Below are 18,719 nucleotides of genomic sequence, written 5' to 3'. Positions count from 1 at the left end.
CTTTTCAACGGGGGTATTCTGCACATCCTGCCATGTCTTCTGGTCTCATGTGGTGTTATTTCTGTGTGCAGGTTTGGGACCAGCCCCTCAATTATTTTCCACGTGTAAATTATTATGTATCTCTCCCGCCTGCGCTCAAGGGAGTACAGATTTAGGCTCTTTAGTCGGTCCCAGTAATTTAGATGTTTTACTGAGTGGATTCTAGCAGTAAAGGATCTCTGCACGCTCTCTAGGTCAGCAATTTCTCCAGCTTTGAAAGGGGCTGTCATTGTGCAGCAGTACTCCACTCTAGATAGCACAAGCGTTTTGAAAAGTATCATCATCGGTATAGCATCTCTAGTGTGAAAAGTTCTTGTTATCCAACCTGTCATTTTTCTTGCAGTTGTGACGGCTACTTTATTGTGTTCTTTAAAGGTAAGGTCTTCCGACATGAGTACACCCAGGTCCTTTACATTGCCTTTTCGTTCTATGTTATGATTTGCCTGCGTTTTGTACGTGGTTCCTGTTTTTATGTTTTCAATTTTTCCGTAGCGCATGAGCTGAAACTTATCCTCGTTGAATACCATATTATTTTCTGTAGCCCATAGAAAGACCTGATCAACATCTGATTGGAGGTTTGCCGTGTCCTCTATGTTGCCAACTCTCATGAAAATCCTAGTGTCATCTGCAAAGGATGATACAGTGCTATAGGTTGTGTTCTGGTCTATGTCCGATATGAGGATGAGAAAAAGTACTGGAGCAAGCACAGTACCCTGGGGGACTGAGCTCTTCACGGTTGATGGGCTGGATTTTATTTTGTTGACTATTACACATTGGGTTCTGTCAGTCAGGAAATTGTAGATCCATCTGCCTATTTTCCCGGTAATTCCTTTTGAACGCATTTTATGTGCAATAACACCATGGTCACATTTATCAAAAGCTTTTGCGAAATCTGTGTAAATTACATCAGCATTTTGTTTGTCTTCCATAGCATCTAATGCCATATCATAGTGGTCCAGCAACTGCGACAGGCAAGAGCGCCCTGTTCTGAAACCATGTTGTCCGGGGTTATGGAGATGCTGTGATTCCATGTATTTTGTGATCTTACTTCTTAGCACTCTCTCAAAAATTTTTATGATGTGCGATGTTAGTGCTATCGGTCTGTAATTTTTTGCCTCTGCCTTATTTCCTCCTTTATGGCCTAATAATATCTATTATCTATCTAGCATCTAACAGAAGATAATGCCTTCTGACAGTCCTGTAATGCACACTATGCCAATCCTCCACTTTCCAAATAATGTAGATGATTCGGTAATATAGTGATAACCCTCTTTAGTACATGGCTGTAGATGTATGCAACAATGGTCATTAGTTTAAAGGGTATTGATTCTTATTCCTTCATCAAATGCAGTACTGCAGATCAATGCTGACCATCCAAGTGGTTGGGCACCATTCCTTCCCCCCCCCCCCCGTCTTATCCCAAATCCATATTCTGACCCCCTTCCATGTGCTATATAGTCGTAATGGTTTGGTGCTTTCTCCTGATAGGGCCCCTTTCTTTCTGTGTGTACTCACCTATTTGTGCTTTGAGCTCTGGCTCTTTGGTCCCGCCTCTCAACTATCAATCAACTGGTGTACAAGATAGATTTTTGTATTGTTTTTGTTTTATTAAAGTCCTGAAGTCCGGGAGGACAACTCAAGGCGCTCAGCCATCAATACCTTCGGCTGACTGTTTACATTCTCAAGAACATCACGTCATCACCCATTGCTCATTCTTAAGTCCGACTCACATTTGGAACGTGTTCGCCCAACACGTAGGTAGGTACACGTGATCTTCTATCATCACGTGTATGTATATATATATATATATATATATATATATATATATATATATATATATATATATATATATATATATATATATATGCGAACAAGCCTGAATGGTCCCCAGGACAATATGCAACTGAAAACTCACACCCCAGAAGTGACTCGAACCCATACTCCCAGAAGCAACACAACTGGTATGTACAAGACGCCTTAATCCACTTGACCATCACGACCGGACAAAATGAGGTGATAGCCTAAGCTATTTGAACCACCCCACCGCCGGCACTCGGATAGTAATCTTGGGCATAGCATTTTACCAAATCACCTCATTCTTTGGGGCACACGTGAGGAACACAAATGCGAACAAGCCTGAATGGTCCCCAGGACAATATGCAACTGAAAACTCACACCCCAGAAGTGACTCGAACCCATACTCCCAGAAGCAACACAACTGGTATGTACAAGACGCCTTAATCCACTTGACCATCACGACCGGACAAAATGAGGTGATAGCCTAAGCTATTTGAACCACCCCACCGCCGGCACTCGGATAGTAATCTTGGGCATAGCATTTTACCAAATCACCTCATTCTTTGGGGCACACGTGAGGAACACAAATGCGAACAAGCCTGAATGGTCCCCAGGACAATATGCAACTGAAAACTCACACCCCAGAAGTGACTCGAACCCATACTCCCAGAAGCAACACAACTGGTATGTACAAGACGCCTTAATCCACTTGACCATCACGACCGGACAAAATGAGGTGATAGCCTAAGCTATTTGAACCACCCCACCGCCGGCACTCGGATAGTAATCTTGGGCATAGCATTTTACCAAATCACCTCATTCTTTGGGGCACACGTGAGGAACACAAATGCGAACAAGCCTGAATGGTCCCCAGGACAATATGCAACTGAAAACTCACACCCCAGAAGTGACTCGAACCCATACTCCCAGAAGCAACACAACTGGTATGTACAAGACGCCTTAATCCACTTGACCATCACGACCGGACAAAATGAGGTGATAGCCTAAGCTATTTGAACCACCCCACCGCCGGCACTCGGATAGTAATCTTGGGCATAGCATTTTACCAAATCACCTCATTCTTTGGGGCACACGTGAGGAACACAAATGCGAACAAGCCTGAATGGTCCCCAGGACAATATGCAATTCAGTTGCATATTGATTCAGTTGAATATGCAATTCAGTTGCATATTGATTCAGTTGCATATTGATGAATTGCACGCAATTCAGTTGCATATTGTCCTGGGGACCATTCAGGCTTGTTCGCATTTGTGTTCCTCACGTGTGCCCCAAAGAATGAGGTGATTTGGTAAAATGCTATGCCCAAGATTACTATCCGAGTGCCGGCGGTGGGGTGGTTCAAATAGCTTAGGCTATCACCTCATTTTGTCCGGTCGTGATGGTCAAGTGGATTAAGGCGTCTTGTACATACCAGTTGTGTTGCTTCTGGGAGTATGGGTTCGAGTCACTTCTGGGGTGTGAGTTTTCAGTTGCATATTGTCCTGGGGACCATTCAGGCTTGTTCGCATTTGTGTTCCTCACGTGTGCCCCAAAGAATGAGGTGATTTGGTAAAATGCTATGCCCAAGATTACTATCCGAGTGCCGGCGGTGGGGTGGTTCAAATAGCTTAGGCTATCACCTCATTTTGTCCGGTCGTGATGGTCAAGTGGATTAAGGCGTCTTGTACATACCAGTTGTGTTGCTTCTGGGAGTATGGGTTCGAGTCACTTCTGGGGTGTGAGTTTTCAGTTGCATATTGTCCTGGGGACCATTCAGGCTTGTTCGCATTTGTGTTCCTCACGTGTGCCCCAAAGAATGAGGTGATTTGGTAAAATGCTATGCCCAAGATTACTATCCGAGTGCCGGCGGTGGGGTGGTTCAAATAGCTTAGGCTATCACCTCATTTTGTCCGGTCGTGATGGTCAAGTGGATTAAGGCGTCTTGTACATACCAGTTGTGTTGCTTCTGGGAGTATGGGTTCGAGTCACTTCTGGGGTGTGAGTTTTCAGTTGCATATTGTCCTGGGGACCATTCAGGCTTGTTCGCATTTGTGTTCCTCACGTGTGCCCCAAAGAATGAGGTGATTTGGTAAAATGCTATGCCCAAGATTACTATCCGAGTGCCGGCGGTGGGGTGGTTCAAATAGCTTAGGCTATCACCTCATTTTGTCCGGTCGTGATGGTCAAGTGGATTAAGGCGTCTTGTACATACCAGTTGTGTTGCTTCTGGGAGTATGGGTTCGAGTCACTTCTGGGGTGTGAGTTTTCAGTTGCATATTGTCCTGGGGACCATTCAGGCTTGTTCGCATTTGTGTTCCTCACGTGTGCCCCAAAGAATGAGGTGATTTGGTAAAATGCTATGCCCAAGATTACTATCCGAGTGCCGGCGGTGGGGTGGTTCAAATAGCTTAGGCTATCACCTCATTTTGTCCGGTCGTGATGGTCAAGTGGATTAAGGCGTCTTGTACATACCAGTTGTGTTGCTTCTGGGAGTATGGGTTCGAGTCACTTCTGGGGTGTGAGTTTTCAGTTGCATATTGTCCTGGGGACCATTCAGGCTTGTTCGCATTTGTGTTCCTCACGTGTGCCCCAAAGAATGAGGTGATTTGGTAAAATGCTATGCCCAAGATTAGTATCCGAGTGCCGGCGGTGGGGTGGTTCAAATAGCTTAGGCTATCACCTCATTTTGTCCGGTCGTGATGGTCAAGTGGATTAAGGCGTCTTGTACATACCAGTTGTGTTGCTTCTGGGAGTATGGGTTCGAGTCACTTCTGGGGTGTGAGTTTTCAGTTGCATATTGTCCTGGGGACCATTCAGGCTTGTTCGCATTTGTGTTCCTCACGTGTGCCCCAAAGAATGAGGTGATTTGGTAAAATGCTATGCCCAAGATTACTATCTGAGTGCCGGCGGTGGGGTGGTTCAAATAGCTTAGGCTATCACCTCATTTTGTCCGGTCGTGATGGTCAAGTGGATTAAGGCGTCTTGTACATACCAGTTGTGTTGCTTCTGGGAGTATGGGTTCGAGTCACTTCTGGGGTGTGAGTTTTCAGTTGCATATTGTCCTGGGGACCATTCAGGCTTGTTCGCATTTGTGTTCCTCACGTGTGCCCCAAAGAATGAGGTGATCTGGTAAAATGCTATGCCCAAGATTACTATCCGAGTGCCGGCGGTGGGGTGGTTCAAATAGCTTAGGCTATCACCTCATTTTGTCCGGTCGTGATGGTCAAGTGGATTAAGGCGTCTTGTACATACCAGTTGTGTTGCTTCTGGGAGTATGGGTTCGAGTCACTTCTGGGGTGTGAGTTTTCAGTTATATATATATATATATATATATATATATATATATATATATATATATATATATATAAATATATATATACGAAATACTCATACTAAAACACTACTTTATATGATCAGGGTTTCAGATGCTCTGATATAGGAGAAGAGCTGATATAGAAGAGCTCTTAGCTTGCAATTCAAGAGAAAGAGAGAGAGAGAGAGAGAGAGAGAGAGAGAGAGAGAGAGAGAGAGAGAGAGAGGGGAGGGGGGGGGGACAGGCAGGCATGCGCACCTTGGACCTGTGAGAGCGTGAGAGAGGAGGAAGAGAGATACTATCAGACTCCAGAGGGCCACAGAGCAGAGAAGACACAGACTCTCTCTCTCTCTCTCTCTCTCTCTCTCTCTCTCTCTCTCTCTCTCTCTCTCTCTCTCTCTCTCTCTCTCTCTCTCTCTCTCTCTCTCTCTCTCACATTCTCACTCTCATTCTCATTCTCACTCTCATTCTCACTCTCATTCTCATTCTCACTCTCATTCTCACTCTCATTCTCATTCTCACTCTCATTCTCACTCTCATTCTCACTCTCATTCTCACTCTCTCTCTCTCTCTACCTTCCTCCACTCTCACCATCTACTCCAGCAGATCAACCACTACAACCATTCACCATCACTATTATAAGTCATAGGTTCACAGCTAGTCACCATCACTGTCATGGTCACAACCAGCCTCACATTCACTATCACAATCACCACCAGGATGTAGGAGGCTAAATCAAGCACTATGATCAATGTAAGTTTGAACTGAACCATTAATCAGTTCTCGTTCCCTGCATCCACACTAAAGAGGTCTGGCTCTCTGGCCGTCGACCAGATCCCTGAAGATCGACCAGATCCCCCCTGGTCGTCGACCAAGGTCATTCTGAGGTCGTTATATTTCCCGATACGAACTGGGGATGTGTACTCAGTACATGAGTGTAATTACTTGTGTATTGAGTACAGGGGGGTCGTATTGAGTACAGGGGGGTCGTATTGAGTACAGGGGAGTCGTAATGAGTACAGGGGGGTCGTAATGAGTACAGGGGGGTCGTATTGAGTACAGGGGGGTCGTATTGAGTACAGGGGGGTCGTATTGAGTACAGGGGGGTCGTATTGAGTACAGGGGAGTCGTAATGAGTACAGGGGGGTCGTAATGAGTACAGGGGGGTCGTATTGAGTACAGGGGGGTCGTATTGAGTACAGGGGGTCGTATTGAGTACAGGGAGGTCGTATTGAGTACAGGGGGGTCGTATTGAGTACAGGGGGGTCGTATTGAGTACAGGGGGGTCGTATTGAGTACAGGGGAGTCGTAATGAGTACAGGGAGGTCGTATTGAGTACAGGGGAGTCGTAATGAGTACAGGGGGGTCGTATTGAGTACAGGGGGGTCGTATTGAGTACAGGGGGGTCGTATTGAGTACAGGGGGGTCGTATTGAGTACAGGGGGGTCGTATTGAGTACAGGGGGGTCGTATTGAGTACAGGGGAGTCGTAATGAGTACAGGGGGGTCGTAATGAGTACAGGGGGGTCGTATTGAGTACAGGGGGGGTCGTATTGAGTACACGGGGGTCGTATTGAGTACAGGGGGGTCGTATTGAGTACAGGGGGGTCGTATTGAGTACAGGGGGGTCGTATTGAGTACAGGGGGGGTCGTATTGAGTACAGGGGGGTCGTATTGAGTACAGGGGGTCGTATTGAGTACAGGGAGGTCGTATTGAGTACAGGGAGGTCGTATTGAGTACAGGGGGGTAGTATTGAGTACAGGGGGGTCGTATTGAGTACAGGGAGGTCGTATTGAGTACAGGGGGGGTCGTATTGAGTACAGGGGGGTAGTATTGAGTACAGGGGGGTCGGGGGTCGTATTGAGTACAGGTTCAGTACAGGTTTTAGTTCAAGGTTGCCGTGATAAAGGTTGCCGTGATAATTATGGTTGTGGTAGTGGTGTGGTAATGGCGGTTGAAGCAGTTGTGTGGTGGAATTTCTTGTCGTTTTTGTGGTGATTGCGGTAGTGGTGGTTGGTGGTGGTTGTGGCAATCACGGTGGTTGCTATGGTGCAAATATCAACAACTATTGGGGGTGACAATCTGCATCCTCTACGACATGATCCAAAAGCCCAATACCCTCTACGTAACAAAGTGCAATGGTTTAACCTAACCAACAGCGTCAAAACGCAGACTCTACCCACCAGACTATACCTGATCAACCAGGCTGTGACTTATGCTTTATTAGCTGCTATTAATACAATATTTACAATAGATAACTGCTACTGGGCCGAGCTTGGGAGAATAGAAGAACAAGCGCGGCTCCGGCAAGCACAATTAGTTGAGTACACACAATTTGCAATGGGCTATTGCATGTTGACCAGACCACACACTAGAAATTGAAGGGACGACGACGTTTCGACTTGAGAATCGACTTGAGAATGGTTCAGGACGGACCGAAACGTCGTCGTCCCTTCAATTTCTAGTGTGTGGTCTGGTCAACATACTTCAGCCACGTTATTGTGACTCATCGGGCTATTGCATGTTTTCTTTTGCCAAGACGCAGCTAAAATTACATTTCGTAGCGGCACTGTTGTTGTCTCACACAAGGCACAAGCGCCTAACCGTTTCCGCTCGACGCGCGAAGCCTTTGATAAAATAAGTGGTGGTAATGGCATGTTGGGGGGGGGGGTGAGGGTGTTGGGGTGGTTGGGTGAGGGTGTTGGGGTGGGGGGAGGAGGGTTTTGGGGGGGAGGGTGACAGGTGTTGTGGAGGGGGGTGACAGGTGTTGGGGGGAGGGTGTTGTGGAGGGGGGTGACAGGTGTTGTGGAGGGGGGTGACAGGTGTTGGGGGGAGGGTGTTGTGGAGGGGGGTGACAGGTGTTGGGGGTGTTGTGTGGGTGTCATTAATGTTATCCTGTTAAAATAATATTTACAATAGATAATGGGCCACCACTTTGGTGGCCACTGGGCCCCCAAACCGAGCTTGGGGAGTAGAACATCTCCCAGGTAGCATACTTGGCGCATACCTGGACAGAAACCCTTCTTAAGAACAAGATACCCGAATGTCTGGAATGTACTTAACATATTCTCCTGGATCAACCTATTGGCCGGAGTTTATTGAGCGCCCTATACTCATCCCGCGAGCGGGAATATCCTCCGTTGGGGGTCTGATGGAAAAACTTTTGTGCCCTCTATAGTCCTTTTTGCGCTACGGCTCACAGGATGGGTATGGGGCGCACAATAAACTAGCAGCTTCCAGCGGCAACAATCAATGGGGTTGTACTAGGATTTATTTAAGTGTTTCCTTTAAAGTATTGCAATCCTGCACGTTTGCAATATTACACGAACCAAAAAAAGTTATTATTGGGTAAGTAAATAAATTTTAATTAAGGATATACTGTTTCTCTCCCAGTTAAGCATATATTAATTTCCAAGACAATCTGATGCGGCGTTCGAAATTTTGAACGGAAAGTTCAAAGAGGAATAAATAAAAAAGAAATAAATCACAGTCAAACCGGAAATAACGGCAAACGGGAGGGAGGAAACGGGAGAATGAGAATATAGAATGAAGAGAAGGAAATGGGAAAATAAAAAAAGTAAAGAACAGCAGCGATTGAAACAGTAGAAAGAGAACAGAAGAAGAACAGAGAAGAAACTAGGAGAATTAGAAGAGAACAGAGATAAACGTGCCTCTCGGGACAAAAAAATAAGGAGCTGGGATGTAAGAAGAGAGGGTAACACGGGCTCACCATAGCCCGTGCTACTTGGAACTTTTTGTTCCAAGTAGCGAATCTTAAAACAACAACGAGGGGGGAGATATAAAAGGGAACACGTGTAGAGAAGAAACAAATTCTAAAGCTTTTCAAGCCCTGAAACGCCTTTAAAGCCGCACCAATATCTTTGCATGTCGGTTTTACTGACAATCCGGATGGAGTTCTCAACTTGGAGACTCCCGCCACTCTTCCCATTCTACACCAGATCAAAGTTTAAGTCTCTGGCGAGTCTGTAGTGCCCAGCGGGTCACCTCAAGGGCGGGCGGCCCTGGCTGTCAGGTCCTGGTGCATCGGGAGCCTTGGCTGTCACCTCAGTCGAAGCTAGCCTTTGAACACGGCGAGTTACTGCTTGTAGGGGTGGTGGTGATGGTGGTGTGGTGTGGGGGTGGTTGTTGTGTGGGTGGTTGTTGCTTGTGCTCTCTAGAGTGGAGTACTGCTGCACAATGACAGCCCCTTTCAAAGCTGGAGAAATTGCTGACCTAGAGAGCGTGCAGAGATCCTTTACTGCTAGAATCCACTCAGTAAAACATCTAAATTACTGGGACCGACTAAAGAGCCTAAATCTGTACTCCCTTGAGCGCAGGCGGGAGAGATACATAATAATTTACACGTGGAAAATAATTGAGGGGCTGGTCCCAAACCTGCACACAGAAATAACACCACATGAGACCAGAAGACATGGCAGGATGTGCAGAATACCCCCGTTGAAAAGCAGAAGTGCAACAGGTACTCTGAGAGAGAACTCTATCAACATCAGAGGCCCGAGACTGTTCAACACGCTTCCACTACACATAAGGGGCATAACTGGCAAACCCCTCACAGTGTTCAAGAGAGAACTGGATAAGCACCTCCAAAGGATACCTGATCAACCAGGCTGTGACTCATACGTCAGGCTGCGAGCAGCCGCGTCTAACAGCCTGGTTGATCAGTCCAGCAACCAGGAGGCCTGGTCGACGACCGAGCCGCAGGGACACTAAGCCCCGGAAGCACCTCAAGGTAGCCTCAAGGTAGGTGGTGGTGATGGTGGTGTGGGGGTGGTGGTGATGGTGGTAGTGGTGTGGTGGTTGTGTGAGGGTGGTGGTGTGATGGTAGTGGTGTTGGGGTGGTAATCTCAACGGAGATTGTTACATTAACAATTTCATCTACCCTTCACTGAACCTTATCATGATAATGTCAGCTAGTTACAGAGAATGTTCTATTTCAAGAGCTATATATTTACAATTAATCATTATCCATTAATGGGAGGTCTTATCGCTAATACGTAATTGTTTTAGCTATGGAGATATTATAGAGTCATAGGGGAGCTGCTGTTATTATTAGTCTTCACAATACACTACTTGCTTCTTAACCAAATATGTTGTTTATCTACTGGAAGCGAAATATGGATACAAGGATTTCAGATATTTTATCTTATTACTAAAGATGGTTTGCCATTTCATACAACGTGAGTTTAGATTTATCTCTAAATGGCTCAATTTTATTACAGTCCAAGATATAATACTGGAGTGTGTGCGTCCCTGTCTTTGTCCACACACTTTACACTTTACTTCATCTAGATCTCTATACAAGCCGAACTGCCAGAGATACTTGTAGTCAAGTTTTATACGAGCTGAGACAACGTCTGTTAGTCTACTGACTTTGTTACTTGCCCCATACACATGTTTTACTTCACATATTTCGTTGTGATAAACAATGGACCTGCTAGTTCCAGTTTGCACTGTTCTGCTTTCATCAAATTCATCCACGAGTTCTCGTCTAATGACACTTTTAAGGGACCTATTTGATAACTCAAGATTCCGTTCAATACTGTCTTTATTTACTGCAGCCTTAGCAGGGGCGTCAAATTTATCATGTTCCTGCAGGCCAATGTGAGAAGGAATCCACAACATTTTTAAATTTACCCCTTTATTAAGTATGCTAAAATGTCAATGGCTTCGGAGACAAGCACGTTATTAATTGATTGCAAACTAATACCAGTAGTGAGGACAGGAAGTCAGAAATAATTAAGCTGTCTGCTTTAGTGTTAAGAATTTTGAGTACTCCCAATAGTGCTACCAATTCAGCTTGCAATGTGGATGCCCAGTTACTAACTCTTACATGCCTTGACATTGTGCTTCTCTCAGGCTGATGAGCAATAACAGCACTTCCTATAGGGAGGTTGGAGGTGTATTCAGTGATCCGTCAGTGTATATGGCCTGTGGCTGAGGTGTTTCTTTAACCTGTCGTGAAGATTAGTGAAGACTAATGTTGTAAACCATTAGGTTTACGACCAGAGGAGGTCACTCCATCAACGTAAAACAGAAGGTGGGTAGGCTTACCTGTCTCAGTAATCTCTATGACCTTGGGAGACGGTCTGGCGAACGCTACGAAGCCCCCGCCCACTGTGGGAAGATAACACAACATTCTTAATGATTGGCAGTGATAACATGGGTGAAGGAACGGTGATAACATGGGTGAAGGAGCGGTGATAACATGGGTAAAGGGGCAGTTATACCATGGGTGAATGAGCTATGATAACATGGGTGAAAGAGCAGTGATAACATGGGTAAACTATGACTTAATTAATGGTGCAAAACAGCAATAATAACAAGGTCACGATAACTCACCAGTAATATAACATGATCATAATAACACACCTACAGCACACCTGGTAACAATGTGTTCACGACAATACTTACAAAAGACATGACTATTAACATAAGATACAAAACACATATGGCAATATCGCTTTAAATGTAAATGTACACCGGCTTGGGTTTGAAATTAATTACGATAGCCTAATAAGAGCTTAGAATGGCACCTTGTAGTGTAGTGGGCTAACGCCCTCGTCCAGTTACCCCACAAGCGAGAAGACCCGAGTTCGAAGCGAGAAGACCCGAGTTCGAAGCGAGAAGACCCGAGTTCGAAGCGAGAAGACCCTGAGTTCAAAGCGAGAAGACCCTGAGTTCGAAGCGAGAAGACCCTGAGTTCGAAGCGAGAAGACCCGAGTTCAAAGCGAGAAGACCTGAGTTCGAAGCGAGAAGACCCTGAGTTCGAAGCGAGAAGACCCCGAGTTCGAAGCGAGAAGACCCTGAGTTCGAAACGAGAAGACCCGAGTTCGAAGCGAAAAGACTTAAGAGTTCGAAGAGAGACTGGACCTTTATGCTTGGGAAGAATACTCGCTAATAATGATAGTTTATTTATTCAAATTGTCTGTAAATCTTATACAACAGCAACTGACAAATAAATAAATAAAGCTGAAAAATAAAGTTGTTGACCCAAAACAGCTGCCTCCCCCCATTAGACTGACTTTCCATTCTATCCGATATTGGCCATAATCTAACACGCTCCCATATGTAACTTGTTAGTTAAATCTGCAAAGCCGTTGGAGCTTTTCAGCGATAACTGGCTCACTAAACTCATGACCTAATTGCAAAAACCTTGATTCGTGTTTTGCACCACTCGAAACCTGTACATCTAATAAAACATGTATATTAGTTTCCTTCTCTACACTAATATTTCTGTTTAAAATATGTTGAATATATTTAGCATTATTTTCCTAATTTATTCAAATTCCAACGATGTTCTGCTTGATGGGGATTTGGGAGTTCTTCTACTACTCAAGCCCGGCCCGAGGGCAGGCTTGAGGCCAGGCTTCAACTCCAAGCCCGGCCCGAGGACAGGCTCGAGGCCAGGCTTCAACTCCAAGCCCGGCCCGAGGGCAGGCTTGAGGCCAGGCTTCAACTCCCCAAGCCTGGCCCTATTTCTCAGGGACTGTTCATACGTGTAAATATAAATATGACGAAACCACGAGGTAGTACCCGTCCCATCCCGACCAGGTCGACCTAATTATGAAACACATCCAAGAAGAAATTTACTAGACAGCGCCGCCCGCCTTACGCGCCCTGCTTAGTACACGCCCTATCCGGCCTGTCACCGTCTACAGAGGGAGTCCCACAGTCACTGTCCTCCCTCGACCATCTTAACATTCATTACACATTCCTCTTAACGCTCCTACAATACCACTTCGACGTTCCGAGACTATCTGCTCTAACGTGAATAAATTGGAGGTGTCGTCGCTACAGTAAGATGATCTTGAGGGTTCGCCTTTTCTCCTCCGTTGGTAGAGAGCTAATGTCGGTCTCTGCACATCTTAGACCTGTCGGTATGAGGTACCTGGAGCCACCAGACCTGATGGTATGAGGTACCTGGAGCCTCCAGACCTATCGGTGTGAGGTACCTGGAGCTGTGTAATACCCTTGTTGCGTTCTGCCAAACCTGAACACATGCCCCTGTACCTGGACCATACCTGAAGAGGGTTTCGGAGGTCTTCTACTCTTCAAGCCCAAGGGCATAACTGGCCGACCCCTCACAGTGTTCAAGAGAGAACTGGATAAGCACCTCCAAAGGATACCTGATCAACCAGGCTGTGACTCATACGTCAGGCTGCGAGCAGCCGCGTCTAACAGCCTGGTTGAGCAGTCCAGCAACCAGGAGGCCTGGTCGACGACCGGGCCGCGGGGACACTAAGCCCCGGAAGCACCTCAAGGCAAGGTAAGGAATAGAAGTAGTTTCCACTCGACTTGTGGTAACTTGGTCCAACAGGCTGTTGCAACAGCCTGGATCTAATATCCACTACAACCCACGTATGACTATCCCTCTAACCCACGTATGACTATCCCTCTTCAAGATGGATAATTTGCTTCTTTTTTTTAGAATTACATAAACATGAAGTCCACCGTACACGCTAGTGCAGCTGTAAGCAAGGATTGTAATCAAATCCAATTTGATTTTCCCATTACAGTGCCCCTATGCCCTTATTCGTTCTCCTATTTATCCCTTCCCCCACCTTTACCCACTACAATCATTCAGTCCTCTTCCTCTTCCCACATTTCTCCATTCCTCACTGTTCCCCCCTCATAGTCATTGACTATTACTTAGTCATAGTCACAGTCACAGTCATAGTCATTCAGAGTAGTTAATAAATGGAATGTACAAGGAAGTGATGTGGTGGAGGCTGACTCCATACACAGTTTCAAATGTAGATATGATAGAGCCCAGTAGGCTCAGGAACCTGTACACCAGTTGATTGACGGTTGAGAGGCGGGACCAAAGAGCCAAAGCTCAACCCCCGCAAGCACAATTAGGTGAGTATAGTACTCACTCTTCTCCCCCCACTCCCCCTTATGGGTAGCCCGAGGGTCAATAAGAGCTTAATTACCCATCATTTACGCTAGTTCCCCCCCCCCCTCCACCCCCGGGAGCGTTACCAAAGATTACCTGTACAAGGCTTCACGAGACAGGTCAATTTAGCCCTTACGTCCTGTCGGCAAGGTCGAAGGTTATGTCCCAGTGATAATATTTCTTTTAATTGTTGCTTAATGGTCAGTTGCGTCAGTTAATGGTCCAAATGATGAATGTTTGTTGGGGCGGGGGGGGGGGGAAGACTTTCAGGGGGCCTCGGAGTTTCACTCTGCTTGTTCTACTCCTCCAGACATATCTCAAGGCTTCGCGAATGTCTTATTTGCACACTTTGTCTAGTCAGAAGCGCACAAACCTACGCTAACCAGGGGGCTAGATTCACGAAGCAGTTACGCAAGCACTTACGAACCTGGGGCTAGATTCACGAAGCAGTTACGCAAGCACTTACGAACCTGTCCATTTTTTTTCAATCTTTGGCGACTTTGTTTACAATTGTTAAACAGTTAATGAGCTCCGAAAACCCTGGTTTGTGCCTCGGAGAGGCTGGAGGATCCAATAAGTTCAGTAGAACTTCGGTTTCAACTCCTTTTGACCATATCGTAGCTCAGTCGATTAAGGCAGTGTCTGGGATGCTCTTGGACGCAGGTTCGAATCCTCGTCACGACCCTTGTGGATTTGTTCATTTAATGAGCTCCGAAGCACCAGGAGGCTGTAAATAACAATAACAACAGTTGATTGGGACATTTTCATGCTTGTAAACTGTTTAATAACTGTAACCAAAGGCGTCAAAGATTGAGGAAAGATGTACAAGTTCGTAAGTACTTGCGTAACTTGCTTCGTGAATCCGGCCCCTGGAGTATATCTGGAGTATACTTTGAGAGTCTACGTAGAGTGGGTTCTGAGAGTTCTTCTACTCCCGGAGCCCCTACGAGACCTTAGCTTACACATATACAGGGAGCATCTACTTTGAGGACCGGCTGCTCCCGATGTGGGGAAGCGTCTAATTTGTACGCTTCTACGGTACATAGACGTGCATCTACCATACGTTTGGTAGATGGGTCTACCTCCTTTAAACTACCGGCCGCTCCTGGCTTGTATAATCGTAATGGCTTGGCGTTTTCCCCCCTGATAATCCCCTTCCCTGGCTCCCTCTTTAACCTTTGGGGTTAAATTGGGTTAAATAAACCGTTCCTTGCGGTGATTCCGGGGGTCAAGATCCCCCGCGGCCCGGTCTCTGACCTCCTATCTCTCTTTATCTTGCTCGCCTCCTGTCCTAATTATATTAACATCACTTCGACTCTTATGCATCACCAATACACAATTATGTTCCCTTCGTCCGCCTCTTTCCCCAAGTATTTTGTAGGTCGTTATCAGGTCCCCCCTCCCCTCCCTCTCCCATCTGTATTCCCCTTCCCCTCTCTTCCTCTTGCTCAAAGAGTAGGAGGGGGGATAGGGGAGAACGCATTTCCAATACGAGAGGAGGAGGTTGGGCCCCTCATATGTAAGGGGCGGCCCGCGCTCAACGCAACAGTTTACCTCTTTGAGGCGGGAAATTGAGGTTCTCGTTTTCTTTTTGGTGAGGTTGTGATTGAATTCTGGTGTGTTGACGACTAACAACTCTGTCGAATGGGTGTTTGGGGCATGTCTTGTGGGTAGGGGAGGCAGGGGCATGTCTTGTGGGTAGGGGAGGTTGGGCATGTCTAGTGGGTAGGGGCGGCAGGGGATCCTTTGTGGCTAGGGGCGGCGGAAGCATCCCCTGCGGGTAATAGGATGGCCCGGTTTTCAGGGAATGGAAAGTGTTTGAATGGTGATGGGAATATTGGGAAACTGGTCAGGGACGAGGAGTTATGAGGTGTTTATAGGGAAGGGGGTTATGAGGGGTGATACAGGGGCCAGTGTACTCACCTACATCCACTCATACGTGCTTGCTTGCAGGGAATGAGGAATGACCTGCATTCCTCATGTTTCTTCTCGATAATATTTTCTTGTAGCCTATATTTCCACACATCCTTTTTTCATGGATAGGAAGCCTAAGCCTAATCCCTATTCTATATGAGGGATTACAGAGTATAGATCAAGAGCTAGCTACGAGTTCATCTAACATCCCCATCAGGATTGCTAGTTAATACGTAATCAATGAAAAACCACTAGGAAATAAATCATACTAGCAGTCTGGCATGCTAGCCTGCACTAGCAAACATTAAGTAGAGAACGAGAGCAACTTTCAATAGCCTCGAGTGAATGGAATGTTACAGAGCTCAAAGCATCTTATGCCGTATGGAGAGTGATTCTTATAATCAACTAACAACAGGAGAATCTATCCTATCTTTAGTTACAGAGTTTATAATTGATGTTTTCATTGTTAGGAGAGTCATTACCAGAGATCCCTCCCTCCCTGAAGCATACCTGGAGAATTGAAATAAGTTTATTGAGGTAAAATACACACAAAGGGATGAGGTAGTTCAAGCTATCCTCACCCCTATTCGTGAATACCTGGAGAGGGTTCTGGGAGTTCTTCTCCTCTCCCTTCAGCGCATCTGTGTCTCCAGCTTCCACATGTGTCCCCTTGTTTCATTTAAAACATTACCTCTTTGTCCACCTGGTAGAGGTGCAGGAAGTGTTCTAATACACTTTTGACTGTAGCCGAAGGGCGGTAGGCTTTTCAACACTATAATTCTGAATATAAAATATATACTTGAGGTTATCTTGAGATGATTTCGGGGCTTTTTTTAGTGTCCCCGCGGCCCGGTCCTCGACCAGGCCTCCACCCCCCAGGAAGCAGCCCGTGACAGCTGACTAACACCCAGGTACCTATTTTACTGCTAGGTAACAGGGGCATAGAGTGAAAGAAACTCTGCCCATTGTTTCTCGCCGGCGACTGGGATCGAACCCAGGACCACAGGATCACAAGTCCAGCGTGCTGTCCGCTCGGCCGACCGGCTCAGATTTACAACCGTTCAAAACGGGAAATTATATAAGCACGCTTAAAATATACCTGATCAACCGGGCTGTGTTGTCGACGTCAGGTAGGTACTGGCTGCTTCTGCTTGGATCATACCTGAAGTAATGGTAACTTCCTTTGCTAATGCCTAATGGTACGTAATGGTACATTACTTTAGCAGTCATGGTACTCAGCATTACAGATTTCTAGGTACGCTGTGTTCCCGATTTCTTTCATCGCTTCAAACCTCGTCCAACTACTTGGGCTGGACGGTAGAGCGACGATCTCGCTTCGTGCAGGTCGGCGTTCAATCCCTGACCGTCCAAGTGATTGGCCACCATTCCTTCCCCCGTCCAATCCCAAATCCTTATCCTGACCCCTTCCTAGTGCTATATAGTCATAGTTGCTTGGCGCTTTCCCCCCCCTGATAGTTCCCTACAAACCTCATTTCCTCTTTAGATACTTCACACACGACTTCTCTGTCCTTCATTTCCCCTCCTCCTCACTCATACAAGTGAGGGGAAGGAATGTAGCACGGAGGAGATTTGATTGATTAAGATTAAGCCACCCAAAAGGTGGCACGGGCATGAATAGTCCGTAAGTGGTGGCCCTTTTGAGCCATTACCAGTATCAAGAGCTGATACTGGAGATCTGTGGAGGTGCGACTGCACCCTGCGTGACGGTAGAAGTCTCCCGTGCACGGAGGAGGATAGTTACAAAGCGTGTAGCGACGGGATCATTATTCCTACATCATTCACGTGTTGTTTTCGTTCCGCGAGATCTGCTTGTATCGTGTGTCCAATTTAGGTTCCTCGTTCTTTCCAGGTCTGAACAGATGAAGTTGATGACTAGAGTGTCATGTTTTCAACTGCCAATTGAAAGATATAGATATATATATATATATATATATATATATATATATATATATATATATATATATATATATATATATATATTAGTATATTTTGGTAGCAGTCTTTCCTGTAGACATATATTATTAAATATGACCGAAAAAGTAAGATTAATAATTCTAACACGAATTTTCTCAATCCTTCGTACATTATGCTTCACTGTTGGAGGTAAATCAAAAATCACTTCTCCAAAATTCATTTTTATTTCTAGTCTGACGCGACACGGGCGCGTTTCGTAAAACTTATTACATTTTCAAAGACTTCACAAATACACAACTGATTAGAACTTGCGTTTCCCTGATTTTATATCTACATTTGAGTGAGGTGGGAAGGGTGATGTGGCATTACATTTGAGTGAGGTGGGAAGGATGATGTGGCATTAACACAAGACAGAACACTAGAGGATATTAATAGGGTATTAAAAGTATCAACACAAGACAGAACACGAAACAATGGGTATTGAATAGAAGTGTTTGTAGAAAGCCTATTGGTCCATATTTCTTGATGCTTCTATATTGGAGCGGAGTCTTGAGGTGGGTAGAATATAGTTGTGCGCAACTATATTCTACCCACCTCAAGACTCCGCTCCAATATAGAAGCATCAAGAAATATGGACCAATAGGCTTTCTACAAACACTTCTATTCAATACCCATTGTTTCGTGTTCTGTCTTGTGTTGATACTTTTAATACCCTATTAATATCCTCTAGTGTTCTGTCTTGTGTTAATGCCACATCATCCTTCCCACCTCACTCAAATGTAATGCCACATCACCCTTCCCACC

The 18,719-nt window shown here is 45.8% G+C and overlaps 1 protein-coding gene across 7 annotated transcripts in view; it reads right to left on the bottom strand.

Moving 5' to 3' along the window:
* Positions 1 to 18,719, bottom strand: part of LOC123768119 (uncharacterized) — a 363,952-nt gene that overhangs the window by 179,484 nt on the left and 165,749 nt on the right. For all 7 annotated transcript variants that reach the window (XR_011225587.1, XM_069317178.1, XM_069317174.1 and 4 more), the window contains exon 3: positions 11,222 to 11,284. Coding sequence is in view for 6 of the 7 variants with exons in the window: in XM_069317178.1 (XP_069173279.1) it covers positions 11,222 to 11,284 (63 nt within the window). In the remaining variant the exon portion in view is untranslated. The remainder of the gene's footprint in view (positions 1 to 11,221; positions 11,285 to 18,719) is intronic.

Source organism: Procambarus clarkii, chromosome 86 (assembly GCF_040958095.1).
Source record: "Procambarus clarkii isolate CNS0578487 chromosome 86, FALCON_Pclarkii_2.0, whole genome shotgun sequence".
Lineage (NCBI taxonomy): Eukaryota > Metazoa > Arthropoda > Malacostraca > Decapoda > Cambaridae > Procambarus > Procambarus clarkii.
Note: the sequence above shows the minus strand (reverse complement) of the source record. Positions and strands in the feature narration are given on the sequence as shown.